Source organism: Marmota marmota, unplaced genomic scaffold (assembly GCF_001458135.2).
Source record: "Marmota marmota marmota unplaced genomic scaffold, marMar, whole genome shotgun sequence".
In the NCBI taxonomy this organism is placed as follows: Eukaryota; Metazoa; Chordata; class Mammalia; order Rodentia; family Sciuridae; genus Marmota; species Marmota marmota.
The window spans coordinates 52167718-52180760 of NW_026000108.1; the positions used below are offsets into that span (position 1 = coordinate 52167718).

A 13043-nucleotide genomic window follows, 5' to 3' on the forward strand; every position below is an offset into this window, starting at 1 on the left:
CTCTGAGCCTACTGATCACCACCTTTATGGCTTCCTAGAGAACTACTTCCTAGACTGGAAAGGGAAATTCATCCTGAACTTGAGCAGCCATCTCACAGAACTCTGCAGACTGGAGGTGGCCAAGCTGAGCTAGGCCAGACTCATCTTGAAGCATGTGAGGAACACCCCCATCCTCCACTTCATCCCGTATGAAGAACGGAAGAAGAAAAGAGAGAAGAAGAAAAGGGGGAAGAAGAAGAAAAGGAGGAAGAGAAGGAGCCACCTGAGAACTCTTAATAAAAAAATCCAAAAAGATGAAGAAAACAGTCATTAAAAACCAATGGTATTCCTTTAAATTTATTTAAAATACAGTACACATTTAATGGTATATAGTTATTTTTTCAAATATATTACAGTAATGAATTTCTATAAAAACCTATAGCAACACTGAAAAATTATTATGTCTATTATAAGTTTAACTGCATGGTTTAGCTTACTTTTGATGATGGTGATATTATTTCACATTACAAGGACTGATAAAGATCCACAAAAAATATGAGACTTTAACTCAGTACCTACATTCAGACAAGGTTTAGGTCACAGCAACATTTCATCTACCAAAGCTGTGACATCAAAGTAGACATAGCATGTTCCAATCCATCTCTCATCACGCTGCCTGCTAATTTGCTATGGACAAAGACACACTTTCATAATCCTACAAAATCTGAATAACAAAAACCAAGAAATTTATGCTGTGGTGAGATAACTATGATGTGGGTTAATTAAATAAAAAACAAATATTATTATAGTAGTTCTTTTTGGTGAGAGTACTTTATTGGCCTAGGCAATAGGGACCAAAACAATGAGATTTCTTATTTTGTCTTGTTATTTTTGCTTAAAATATAATTTCATAAACATTCCCTTAGGGTCATTATACTTTCAAGCATGGTGCACAATAGTTTTAAAAGCATGTTAAATTTGGCTTAGGCCTAACAGTCAAAAATGTCCTGAACTAGATGGTACAAGATGATTTTCTCTTAAACACCAGTCTTGGAGGCAATCCAGTCGCGGTAGGAAGTTACTCGCATGTAGACCCCTGGTTTATTGATTTTTCCACATTCAACTCCCCAGCTCACTATTCCAACAAGGTACCAAATATCTCGAGAATTGGGATGAACCAGTGGTCCTCCAGAGTCACCCTAAATAAAACAAAGGACATTTATCATTTTGACAATTTTCTTTCAGATACTTCAGTTACAGGAAATGTTAAACCCAGATTCAGTCTGCAACTGGTTGTTGTTTCATGGAGACCTGAGGAGGGTATGTGTTGCAAATCCCTGTACCATCTTTATCCCCACTGTGACCCACTGGAATGTATTCTCTGGTATTTACCTGAACCTGAACGTGTTATCTGAAAAGTTCCAAACTCTAATTCTATGAGAGAGCTTTCGGGTGACATGTAGTATTAATGTACTTGAGATTTGGGGTTTCATATCTGAGAAAATTATTCAGAACACTACTCATGAGAGAGATGAGAATGTAGGAAGAATTTGGGAATGGGCTTAAAGTAAAACATTTCTGAGACTGCTCTTTTATTGAGATGTGCTTGAGAGATGGACTGTTATGTTGGATAGCCTGGAATAACATGCCAGTTTTGCCACTCACTAGGAGTGTGACGTGACCATGTACAAAGTACTTAATGTTCCTCTGTCTCAGTTTTCCCATCTATGAAATGAGAATAACTACATTATAAGATTATGATGAAAACTAAATGAATGGATATTTGTAAAGGACTTAGGAGAGTAGCCAATTCAGAATAAGTTCAACATAAGTGTTGAAATACATCTTGTATGTAGAGAAGAATTACTATTGTGCAAAGCGGAGAGGGATACTGACAGGACTGTCAAAGTACCAATCAACTGAAGCATGCAATTATCTCCATCTTGATGATTTTCATTAAAAAAAATAGCAGTTATTTATATACTATGTGTTCAATATGAATGGTGTCCACAGTTACCTGGCAGGCGTCAATATTTCCTTCCAAGTACCCGGCACATAACATTGTATCCTTTATCACTCCATTATACACTTCTGGAGCATTACAAGTGTTTGTATCAATAATTTTCACTGGTGCTTTCTGAAGTAACTCTGGGAATTCACCTACAGAAAGTAAACATCAGCAAAAGAGTGGTTGTGAAACAAAGCAGGATGGAAACCTTCCTTGGTCCTCTGTCAGTAAGACCTATGTTTGTTGCCTCTTAGGATAAAAAAAAAAAAGCCCACTCAGTTCCATCAGTCAAACTGATAAAAACAAAAAAAATCTTCAAATAAAAATTAAAACATCTTTCAAATGTGCCTTTTGAAGTCTTCATCTTTCTTCTTGTATCTTTGGACCAGAATCTTCTCAATTAGTTTCTCCAGGTAAGGGAGGTTCTACACCCCAACAGGTTTTCCTGGAATGCTCCAAACCAAGGCAATTTGCAGTCATCACCCCATAAGCAACATTTCCTGATGATCTCCTGAGTGCACTGGGCATCTGGAGGTAAACGATGTCTTGGACTCTACCTAGATTGCTCATATTTCTTGTTGCATTTTTACCTTGCATAGTATGTTTTCACTGGACTCACCATCAAATGTAAGTGCTCCCCATCCTGTAACAACAACTCCTTCACCTGGTGGCACAATCTCTGTGGCTTCAGGAAGACAAACTCGATGTACGTCGTTTGTAAAAACAACTTTTTCAGTGAGCAGTATAACTGCAACATCATCATGATGCTCACCCTTGACGTAGTTTTCGTGAATAATAATTTGTTGAACATAATGTTGCATATAGGGGGGACTTACTACAGTTCCAAAGCTAACAGTATAGTTTTTTGGATTTTCTGACCTAAAGAAACAAAAACAAAGATAAATCAATTTTGCATTTATTTGTAAATAAATAGAAATTCTGCATTCTATAGTGAATAGTAGAAATTCTGCATCTACTATACACTTCTTTATGACATTCGTGTTTCTTTTCCCAATAGTCCATTACAACTTGACTTTTTAATTCATTTTTTAAACATTTAAAAAACATTTGAGTCCCTACACCATATATTACATAAGGATAAAGAAATGAAAAAAATAACATATGCTTTCAAAATATGCTTTTCAAACATATGCTTAAATAAAGTAATAGATGGGCACAAACACAGACAATTACAATAATTGTTTAAATTCTTGAGTGTGTAATTAATGGAACCACTAAACAGAAGGGGTTGAATTTGTGTGCTTAAAGGAAGATTTCTTAGGGAAAGTAGTATTTTGAATAGGACCAAGCCATATTTGCCTAAAAGACCATGAAAGTGGAATATTTATGGAAAAAAGAGGGGGGAGATTGATTTATGGAGTCAGAGAGGTGTGAAATAGGATGCTGCATTTTAGCAACCACAAATTGTTTAAGATCTGAAGTGTAAAGTGATGAAGACAATACTCACAAGAAAATAATACCGAAAATCATGACCCTTCTCATTTTTTTTATTTAACATGTTATTATTAGCTTTTAATTTGTTTTAATTATTTACACATGCCAGGACAATGACCTTGACATATCATACATTTGAATCAGATGGGATATAATTTCTCATTTTTCTGAGTATACAGGTTGCGATTTTTCCTTCAACCAGGACCTTTTTTCATGTCTTCAGTAATATTTTTAATGTTTTTATTAGTGCACTATAGTTACACATAGTATATATCTATGGAATATAATTTGCTCTACTTCAATGCCCAGTACTTCTCCTTTCCCTCTTGTTCTCCCTGAGCTGTTCCTCTTCCTTTGTTCTACTGTTCTTCCTTCTATTTATTTATAGGTTTTGTTTTTTAAAATTTGTGCTTTATCGATATACATGAATATGAAATTCACTGTGGTATATTTGTCTGTGTACACAGCATGATTTGGTCAATTTATGAGTTTGGCTTATTTCACTTAGCATGATGTTCTCCAGCTTCATCCAGGTATCAGCAAATGCCATATGAAACTTTTAAAGATGAAAAGGAATGCAACTAAGAATTCAGCAGGTATAACAGCTACAAACTGGGACTTGTGTGGGGCTGCTCATCTCCACAGATGAGCAACATGATGAACTTACCGTTGAAAGCAGTGAGCTGCAGTTACCAAATGTCTCTCACTGATCAAGGATGCCCCACAGTAGTGTCGACCATTGAATTTCACACTTGCTTGCCATGGCCATTCTCCTTTTTGAGCAGTGGAACCTCCTTTGATTCTATCATACGTAGCTGACATCCTTGGTCGTCTTCCACAGCCTATCAGAGAGGGTCAGTTTTGTTCCGTTGAGAATAAAAAGATAATGTTTGGTTACAAAGCATAGAGTTGTCCTGATATGATTATATCTGACAATGTCTTTCACTGATAGGAATAAAATATAATCAGTACAGGAATCATTAGCTGTCCCTGGATCACCTGTCCAGCCATCATAACAGTTCCAAGATACTTCAGCGCTTGGACAATGTGTAAGATGTGGGAGGAAAAGTCACAGTTAAGCCCATGGACTTTGTAACCAGACTCCCTTAGTTTGAATTCTGGTCCCACAACTCACAAGCTGGATAAATCTGGCTAATTATTTCACTTCTTTGTATTTGAATTTCCTCACCTCTAAAATGATATCATAAGCATGCTTATCTCTAGCACTGCTATGAAGATTGCATGAATTATTCTATATGAAGCACTCAGAATTCTGTCTAGTAAAGAGAAACAAATCTTGACTTATATTTCATATTATCTCTTATTTAATTTTAAAAGTATTGAACTTACGGTTGTTGATCATCTTTTCAGCTTCGACCTTACTGATTTCTGTAATTGAACAAAAAATCCATGATTATTTAAGAATTGAGCCTGTGGCGATGGAAAAAGATGGTAGCTCTAGCAGACAAAAGGTCCAGAAATAATTTGAATTCTCAAGATGAAGAGTCAATAGAAAGGAGAGAACATTGGTTTATTGGAATTTTTCTCTTTCTATATGTGAATGTATTAGGTGAAAATATCCCCTTCATAGTTCCATACAGGAGACTTCTTTTTTTATTTAATTGAAGTTATATCTACATCATCTAAAGTGGAAAATTGTGAGTTTTCTATCATAGAAGGAGAGGAAGTCTTCAAAAGTGAATCTAATTTGGGTCTATATACAAAAATACTTTAAAAAGTGACCTGTCTTATAATGGCAGATCCAGTGTTGTTTCTGAAAATTTAGGATACCACAAAAAGAAAACCAAAGCACACCATTACTTATAAAGATTGTTTAAAGTAGTAATATCAGCTTTAGAATGAGAAAGAGTTCCCCTTCCTTCAAACCACCTATAATGTGTCCTTAATAATAACACATTGAAATGAATTAAATGAATGAAAAAGTCTGATTTAAAATGAAATTCATTTAAAAATGTATTTAAGATCAGCTTTGTGTCTGGTATGTATGATATGTGTTAGGAACAAAATAATGAAAATAACATTGCTCAGGTATAATATATAAGCTTACCCATGAGCTTCAGAGAATCAGGATCTGTAGGCAAGGATCCAGAGTGGCTTGTCAGCATCTGACGTAAGATGCTTTCAATTCTTTGTCTTGCAGTTTCTTTCGATGATCTGGAATTCTTGAATACCAGCCATATATGTGCTGTCAGACTGTTGTTATCGGGACTGGAAACAACATAAAAGTTTCATATGTTGCTAAAAGTAGCATTTCCTTCCTCACTGTCTGATTTTTTTTTTTAAATCTTGGCTTCTTCTGCTCTTTTATGGCTCTGTGCACTACTTTCACTTTAGGTCAAGCACAGGCTTATTCACTTGTCTACATTTAGTGGTAACATTATTCATGCAGCTATATTATTCAGTTTAGAGTCAATTCTACAAATCAGAAAAAGTAGGGAAAGCTGAGACACAAATTATGGCAATGACACAATTCTATTCTCTAGGAATTTCCAAACATGCATACAATGACTATAACAAATGAGGGAGACACAGGAAGATATTTATCCTAACTGGAGACATTCAGAGGAATAATGAGTCATTTTTTACTTAAGTGTCAGATAAATTTTCATGAAAGAGGTGATATATACACTGGACTTCAAATATTGTTATTGCTACTTCATCATCAAATAGAAAATTTCATCATCAGAGATAAGGAGGAATCATACTACAGAATAACTGACTGATAATAATATTAATTAACAGTTATTGTGCATCTGATGTTTTTTGTTATCACATATATTAGTACACATTTTGTTGTATCTATGATAATACTGAAACATAAGTATGTATCATTTATCATGTTTTATACATTTGGAAAAATTGAGGCACTGACAGGTTATGTAAATATACTCAATATGCAACTACTAAATGGGGGTTTAGAGTCAGTACAAGCTGATTCCATAAACAGGGCTCCTTACTCTATGCACTCCATCATATGTCTAGTCATCCAGTGACTATGGTGTTTGAGGGATTGGGCTCAGAGGGAGACGGGCTTTTAGTGCAATGCAAGGGGGTAGCAGTGATGAGAAGATGTTGAACAAAATTGCATTCAAATATTAATCTGAAGATTGATGGGGAAATTTGGTGGGCAGCCCAAGAGGCTGGCCAACAAAATTACCAAGAAGCCCTGAGGCTAGTGTCTGGAGTGTTATCGTTATGTTTTGAGTCTCCCTAAGGGATACTCAACATTTTGGCATATAAATCAATAACAATTCCTACTGAGCACTCCACTCACATTGCTACCAAGCAAAATAGTAAGTGATTTTTGCAGCATTATGTGCCAAAGTGAAAAACTGTTCTGTGGCCTTGCCGTCACTTGGTCTTGACCCTACAGATACCTGAAGTTATGTGCACTGGAAAACAAAGCAGAGAAGCCTTCTGGTGGTTGCAATCACCTGAGACCTTCAACTTTAGTTTTCCATTTCTGTCCAGTACTAAAATTGCTATTTGGAACCTTAACTCGTTCTGCAATTCCAGAAATCACATGAGCCCAGGACCAGGGAAAGAAGGGAGAACATTAGTAACACTAATGAAAGTAAAAGTAATAATCACTTTCACTGAAAATATATTTATTTGAAAGTATTTCCATATACATAATCTTTTTAATTCTGAGTAAGTTCTATGAGCAAGGCAGGGCAGGTGTTGTCACTAACATTTCATAAGAGAAAGGAATAGATTTAAAGTGGTACAATGACTGATACAAAACTCTAGGGCTACTAAATGGCAAAGACGGGGCTCAAGTTGTCTAACTGCATTTTAAGGTTCTTTCTACTATTTTTGCTATTCCAAATCCATATGCAGAGAACACAGTATAGTTATTTTGTTTCTTGATATGGTGACCAGAGGGTTCTCTTTGATAACAAAGCCTGTCTTCTACCCCATATCTAATAAGAATACTGGGGTCATTCCACAAAATGTTAAACTGACTTGCAAGTAGAAAGACTGGAGAAAACAGAGTTCATGTTTATGATTATGATAAATAAAATGTTAGTGTGTCAAACATTGGTCTAAAAAACGATCTATGTTTTTTGGATATAAATACTTAGAAAATAAGAATGATGAGTAATCCACAATTTTAAGGTTAATGCGTTCCTGGTAGATTTAATGAATTCAACAATAAAGCCCCAAAACTTACTTCAGTTTTGTACTGAACAAATTTGTCTGATATTTATGATAATGTTGATATTGGTAACTTACTGGTTAATGACTGTAACATATCAATAGAAATTTTCACAGAAGAACTTGAAGTATAATGATATGCACAATGATTCTGATTAGTATTCTTTACTTACACTAGTGTGATGACTTGAGAATTGATATATTGTCTGTAAATGTTAGAACTTTGAAATGCATCAACCATCTGTGAGGAGAGAACATAGTCAAGCATCAAAATCCAATAATAAATTTATATTTCAATGAATTAACAATGAAACAAAAGTAGAAAAATACTAACTTACTTTAGTTTCAAGAATTTTACTAATGTAGTTATTTTCTGGTGATGTCTCCTTTTCATAATTTTTATTATATGGGATATTCAGCACTTTGAAGCTACCTTGATAGTAGTATGTCCTATTTTCTGTGAGACAAAGAAATAATCCAAGAATTATTCAAATTAAATGGACTTCAAACTCAGATGTAGATTACATATTAATACCAACTAGTATGTATTATGTTTGTTGGATATTGATAAACCCATGTGAATTTTTCTGATACAGTTGATTAGATACCTTAGGCATTGTGAAAAGTGTTTTTAGAAACAATAATAGAACACACACATGCACCCACATATCAGAAAAAGGTCAGAAAGAAAAATTACATCATCTTGGTTGAGCCAGAAAGGACTATATAGTATAATGAGATTTTTGTTATCAATTGCTAGATTATGAATAAAAGTAGCTACCATTTAATATCCACCAAATGAAGATATTTTGTAAAGACCTAATGAAGTATACAAATGTTTCAGAATCGTCTCAGAGTAACTTGCCAAATATACTAAAAGTAGCCAAGGATCAAAGCTCAATCTGCCTAACTTGAAAGCCCACAGCTAATGCATTGTGTTTCTTTTTGAAATTTTCATGGATACTTGATATATGTCACATCTTATCTTTAGTAAGGTGATAGATATGAAGTGCTTACAGCATGTTAGACATGGGGTAAGAGTTGGTAGCATATAATAATAATAACTAAATAAATTTTATTTTACAATATGATCACTGCCCTTGAAGAAGATTATCTTGTGGAAGAGACATGCTCAATATTGATGAAGCCATTACATGAGTAATCAATAAGAATATATTCAAATGATGAAGTTGGTTTTTCAACTACAAGTTCTATATGAATCAAGAGAAGACAGGAATCATAATTAAAATAAAACATGGTGTTATTAAAAATGTTAAAATATTTTATAGTGCTAAATATAATGGAGAAAGAAGTTAGCAAGTCCTAAACAAAAATCTGAAAATGTTTTTATTATAAATGATTTATAAATGAATGTTGCTAATTGCAGTTAACTTGCCTGTACATTGTCATATGTTTATTCACTATATACCATACTTTACAATTGCAGTTTATCAGGTTATAGCATAAGCAGCAAAAAAAGATCTTAAAACCATTTGACTTCTGTTTCATAATTCAGTGTTCACAATGCATCCTTCATTTCTTCATTTGGATTCCTATTTATTTTTATTACAATATTCAGAAGCCATGAATATTTCTTAATGTAAATTAACAAATTGTCAAGATGTGAATTTGTTTTATTACAATAGAATGAAGCACTTTTCAGAGAGACAATTGATTGATAAACAGAATATTTACTATCTAAAATATATGAGATTAAAAACCATAAACTAAAGCAAGGAAATCAACTCGTGAGTATCCTGTTCTTAATTTAACTGTATGCACCAGTCATAGCGGGACATTGAGACCTTACTAACTATGCTGAGGTCACTGTGGATATAGTCGTTGAGCTCAGTTGGTACCTGATGCCATGAAAATAATCCACTGGGATGGCAAGTCAGTAAGGCAGACTCACACCATATGAATAACATTCTCAACTCCACAAGAAGTTCAAATGCCAATATGAATTGAGAAAGATGAATAAGGGAACAGAATAAGAAATCATTTTTCATGACTTGATTATTTACAAATCATTTCTAGAAAGAAAACCAAACATATATACAATTTTTTTTTTAAACGAGGAGTACTCTGGGTAAAACATAAGGATTTAAATGTGTATTATGAGAAGACTTCTACTTAAAGTGGACAGAGTGATGTGGGCCAGATGCTTTTGAAGTAATGTGGGCCAGATGCTTTTGAAGGAATATTCTGGTATGTAGGCCTGGAGATGGGTTGCAGACTGGGAAAGTTATGTTAACTTAGAAGTGCTTTCACTCTGCATCCTATGTCTAAGCCCAGAAAAATAAGAAAAGACAAAAATGTTAGCTGAATTCTAAGGAAACTAAAGAAAACAGCCACAACTCCAGGCCTACTTCCCAAAACCTCTGATGCAAACAGTCCTAAACTATGAAGTATACACTAAAGTGAGAAGTTATATAAATCAGAGATGCCTTTCATAAATTAAGCTAGATATAGATTTTTCTAAAAGTTCTCAATGATTAGAATCATAATACTCCAAGTTCTGAAAACACAAAAGGAATATTTCTATTTTCCCACTGCAGAATGGCAGAAGAGAAAATACAAGTGAAAGCATACTACAATTCTCTTTTTAATATATATGGTCTAATCTTCCCACTGAGGCAATCTGTTGATGATAAACTGGGGTATTCCCTTCTAGGTAGGGAAGTCATGAATCACTGTATCATACTTAAGAGAGTATGCAAATTAGAGTGCTTTCTTCAGGGTCACTCCAGACTCCTAAGTGTTAAATATTGAAGATAAATTTTGTCTTGTGTTTAAAGAAAGTAACCGATGAGATAAGACAATGTTTGAGACAAAAAAATATCAAAATATAAGCCTCAAACTTTCCCAGTCTGCAACCCATCTCCAGGCCTACATACAAGAACATTCCTTCAAAAGCATCTGGCCCACATTACAGAAAGTTAGTTAATCATTATTAAAAAGAAAGTGAATGGATAATTCAAATAACTGAAAAATAGGAATATAGCAATATCAAGAATCATATTAATAAGTTGAAAGTGGTTGCCTCTGATAAATGGGAAATAAGATACAGAAAGAAGGGCTGAATTTATCACTAAAAGCTCTGGGTATTTGATATGCATGCACATATGAAACTTAGGTCAGATTCATTCTACTGTTCTTCCTTTTTCCTATCCCTTCTTCCTTCTCCTCAATACCTTTCATCTATTCTACTGAAATTTCTGAGATTTTAATGAAATTCCCCCTCCCTGTTTCCTTTTTTCCCCCTTTCTCTTTGCTTTTTTTTTTTTTTCATTCCTAACCCCTTATTTTGGAATAGCTTCTGTATATCACAGAAAACATTTGTCCTTTGATTTTAGGGAAACTGTTTTATTTCACTCAGCATGATAGTCTCCAGTTCCATCAATTTACTGACAAATGCCATAATTTCATTCTTCTTTATGGCTGAGTGATATTCCATTGTGTGTGTACACACACACATGCGCACACACACACACACACACATTTTCTTTATCTATTTATCTGTTCAAGAGCACCTAGGTTGATTCTGTAGCTTGGCTATTGTGAATTATGGTGCTATAACAATTGATGTGACTGTATCACTGTAGTATGCTGATTTTAAACCTTTTGGATATATACCAAGAAGTAGGATAGCTGGATCATATAGTGGCTCCATTCCTAGTTTTTTAAGCAATCTCCATACTGCTCTCCAGAGTGGCTGTACTAATTTGCAGTCCCACCAACAATGTATGAGTGTCTTTTTCCCCATGTCCTTGTCAAAATTTATTATGTGTACTCTTGATAATTGCCATTCTGAGTGGAATGAAATAAAATCTCAATGTAGTTTTGATTTGAATTTCCCTAACTTCTGGAGACGTTGAACATTTTTTCATATATTTGTCGATCCTTTGTGTTTCTTCTTTTGAGAAGTCTCTGTTTAGTTCTTTTCCCATTGATTAATTGGGTTATTTGTTTTTTTGGTATTAAGTTTTGAGTTCTTTGTATATCCTAGATATTAATGGACTGAGGAGCAGGTGATAAAAATATTCTCACATTCTGTAGGCTCTGTTTTTATACTTCTAATTTTTTTCCATTGCTGTGCTTTTTAATTTAATGCTAGGCCACTTATTGATTTTTAAATTTTATTTCTTGCACATTAGGAGTCTTATTTAGGAAGTCTGCTTCTGTGTGGACATGTTTGAGAGTTGGGCCTATATTTTCTTTTATTTTATGGTAGGGCATAAATGATATAATATCCTAAGTTAAAAACACATGTTTTTTTAAAATGACTTCAATTTTCCTCCTACTCTTCAAATTTTTTTTAAAAAAAAAATCTATGTAGAAGGATTTTTATATTAACATCTTTATTATAAATAAATAATCAAAATTCAATATTCATTGATTTCTCCTTTACATAGAATATATGTAATATATTAATTATAACATTGGTAGAATTATTTTTTCTGCCTGTCAACTATCTACTTATGTGCTTATGTCTCTGAAAGAATATCTATTCTTTTAACTATGTATATTAAAATCATGTGAGTAATGTAATGGCAAATATTAATAATGCTTATTTATAGGGTCTGGGGTCACTGATATCATTTTAAAGTGAGATAATACATGGTTTGCAATTGTTTCTTTACCTTCAGTATAAATGAAAGAGCGTTATAACACAATCAAATAAATATAAATATATACCAACCTACAGCCAGAAAATGAACCAGGAGACCAATAGTTATTCCAAGGATAGCCAACACTCCAAACACAAGGAGGACAATCATCCATAGTGGCAAAGATGTTCGGGAAGCTGTGACTGGTCTGTAAATAAAGAATATGAATATGAAAAATAAATCAGAAAAATCGCAATCTTCAAATCTATACTTCATATTTCCTCCCTAAAACTCCACAATTAAGTACAGTACTATCAAAGACATAGGAAGGAAGAGAAAAATAAAAACAATGCTTTCCTTAAAGCTTATTACTGAACTTGTGCTATGAAATTTTATGCATTTTTCTGAATCTGTGCTATAAAGTTGTTTTTCCAAGATATCTGTACCTAGGACATACTTGCATCCAGTGACTGATGGATAGGAGCAGAGTTAGTGTCAATAAGTTAAGATCTTTCCAGGGCAGGGGGCAAAAGAAATGTCTTAGGAGTTCTTTATGCCTAAGTCCAGCATAAAGTCCAGTATTTATTCTGTCCTTATTAACACAAATACAAAGTGCAGTATCCATCTATCTTATTAGTTTGTTTATTACTATGCTTCCAAGGAAACTTTAATAGAAGAGCATGTCATGATGAATCTACAATATGTTAGGTGTTTTCACTGTGTTTCATTTAGGTAACAAATAAGGTTTGAGAGTCATAACCTAAGTTGAATAAGGATCTGTGGGAATTTCCCAAAGAGGCATAGTAAGACAG

The 13043-nt window shown here is 33.8% G+C and overlaps 1 protein-coding gene across 1 annotated transcript; it reads right to left on the reverse strand.

Annotated features, from left to right (window-relative positions):
* Nucleotides 1–1016: 1016 nt before the first annotated feature.
* On the reverse strand, nucleotides 1017–12507 carry LOC107138987 (transmembrane protease serine 11B-like protein). The gene is made up of 9 exons (XM_015481781.1): nucleotides 12324–12507; nucleotides 7960–8078; nucleotides 7795–7862; nucleotides 5511–5671; nucleotides 4793–4831; nucleotides 4110–4284; nucleotides 2607–2866; nucleotides 1997–2139; nucleotides 1017–1178 (listed from the first exon to the last, which is right to left on the reverse strand). The coding sequence occupies exons 1-9, from the start codon at nucleotides 12505–12507 to the stop codon at nucleotides 1017–1019; spliced, it is 1311 nt and encodes a 436-aa protein (XP_015337267.1).
* Between the last annotated feature and the right edge of the window lie 536 nt (nucleotides 12508–13043).

Excerpts from the sequence above, each read along its gene's own strand:
- LOC107138987 (XM_015481781.1), bottom strand. The coding sequence starts at position 12,507 with ATGAAGTATAGATTTGAAGATTGCGATTTTTCTGATTTATTTTTCATA. Across the intron at positions 4,285-4,792 it reads TGAAAAGATGATCAACAACC|GCTGTGGAAGACGACCAAGG; the intron begins GTAAGTTCAATA and ends CCTCTCTGATAG. Across the intron at positions 2,140-2,606 it reads GGGAGCACTTACATTTGATG|GTGAATTCCCAGAGTTACTT; the intron begins GTGAGTCCAGTG and ends TACTTTCTGTAG.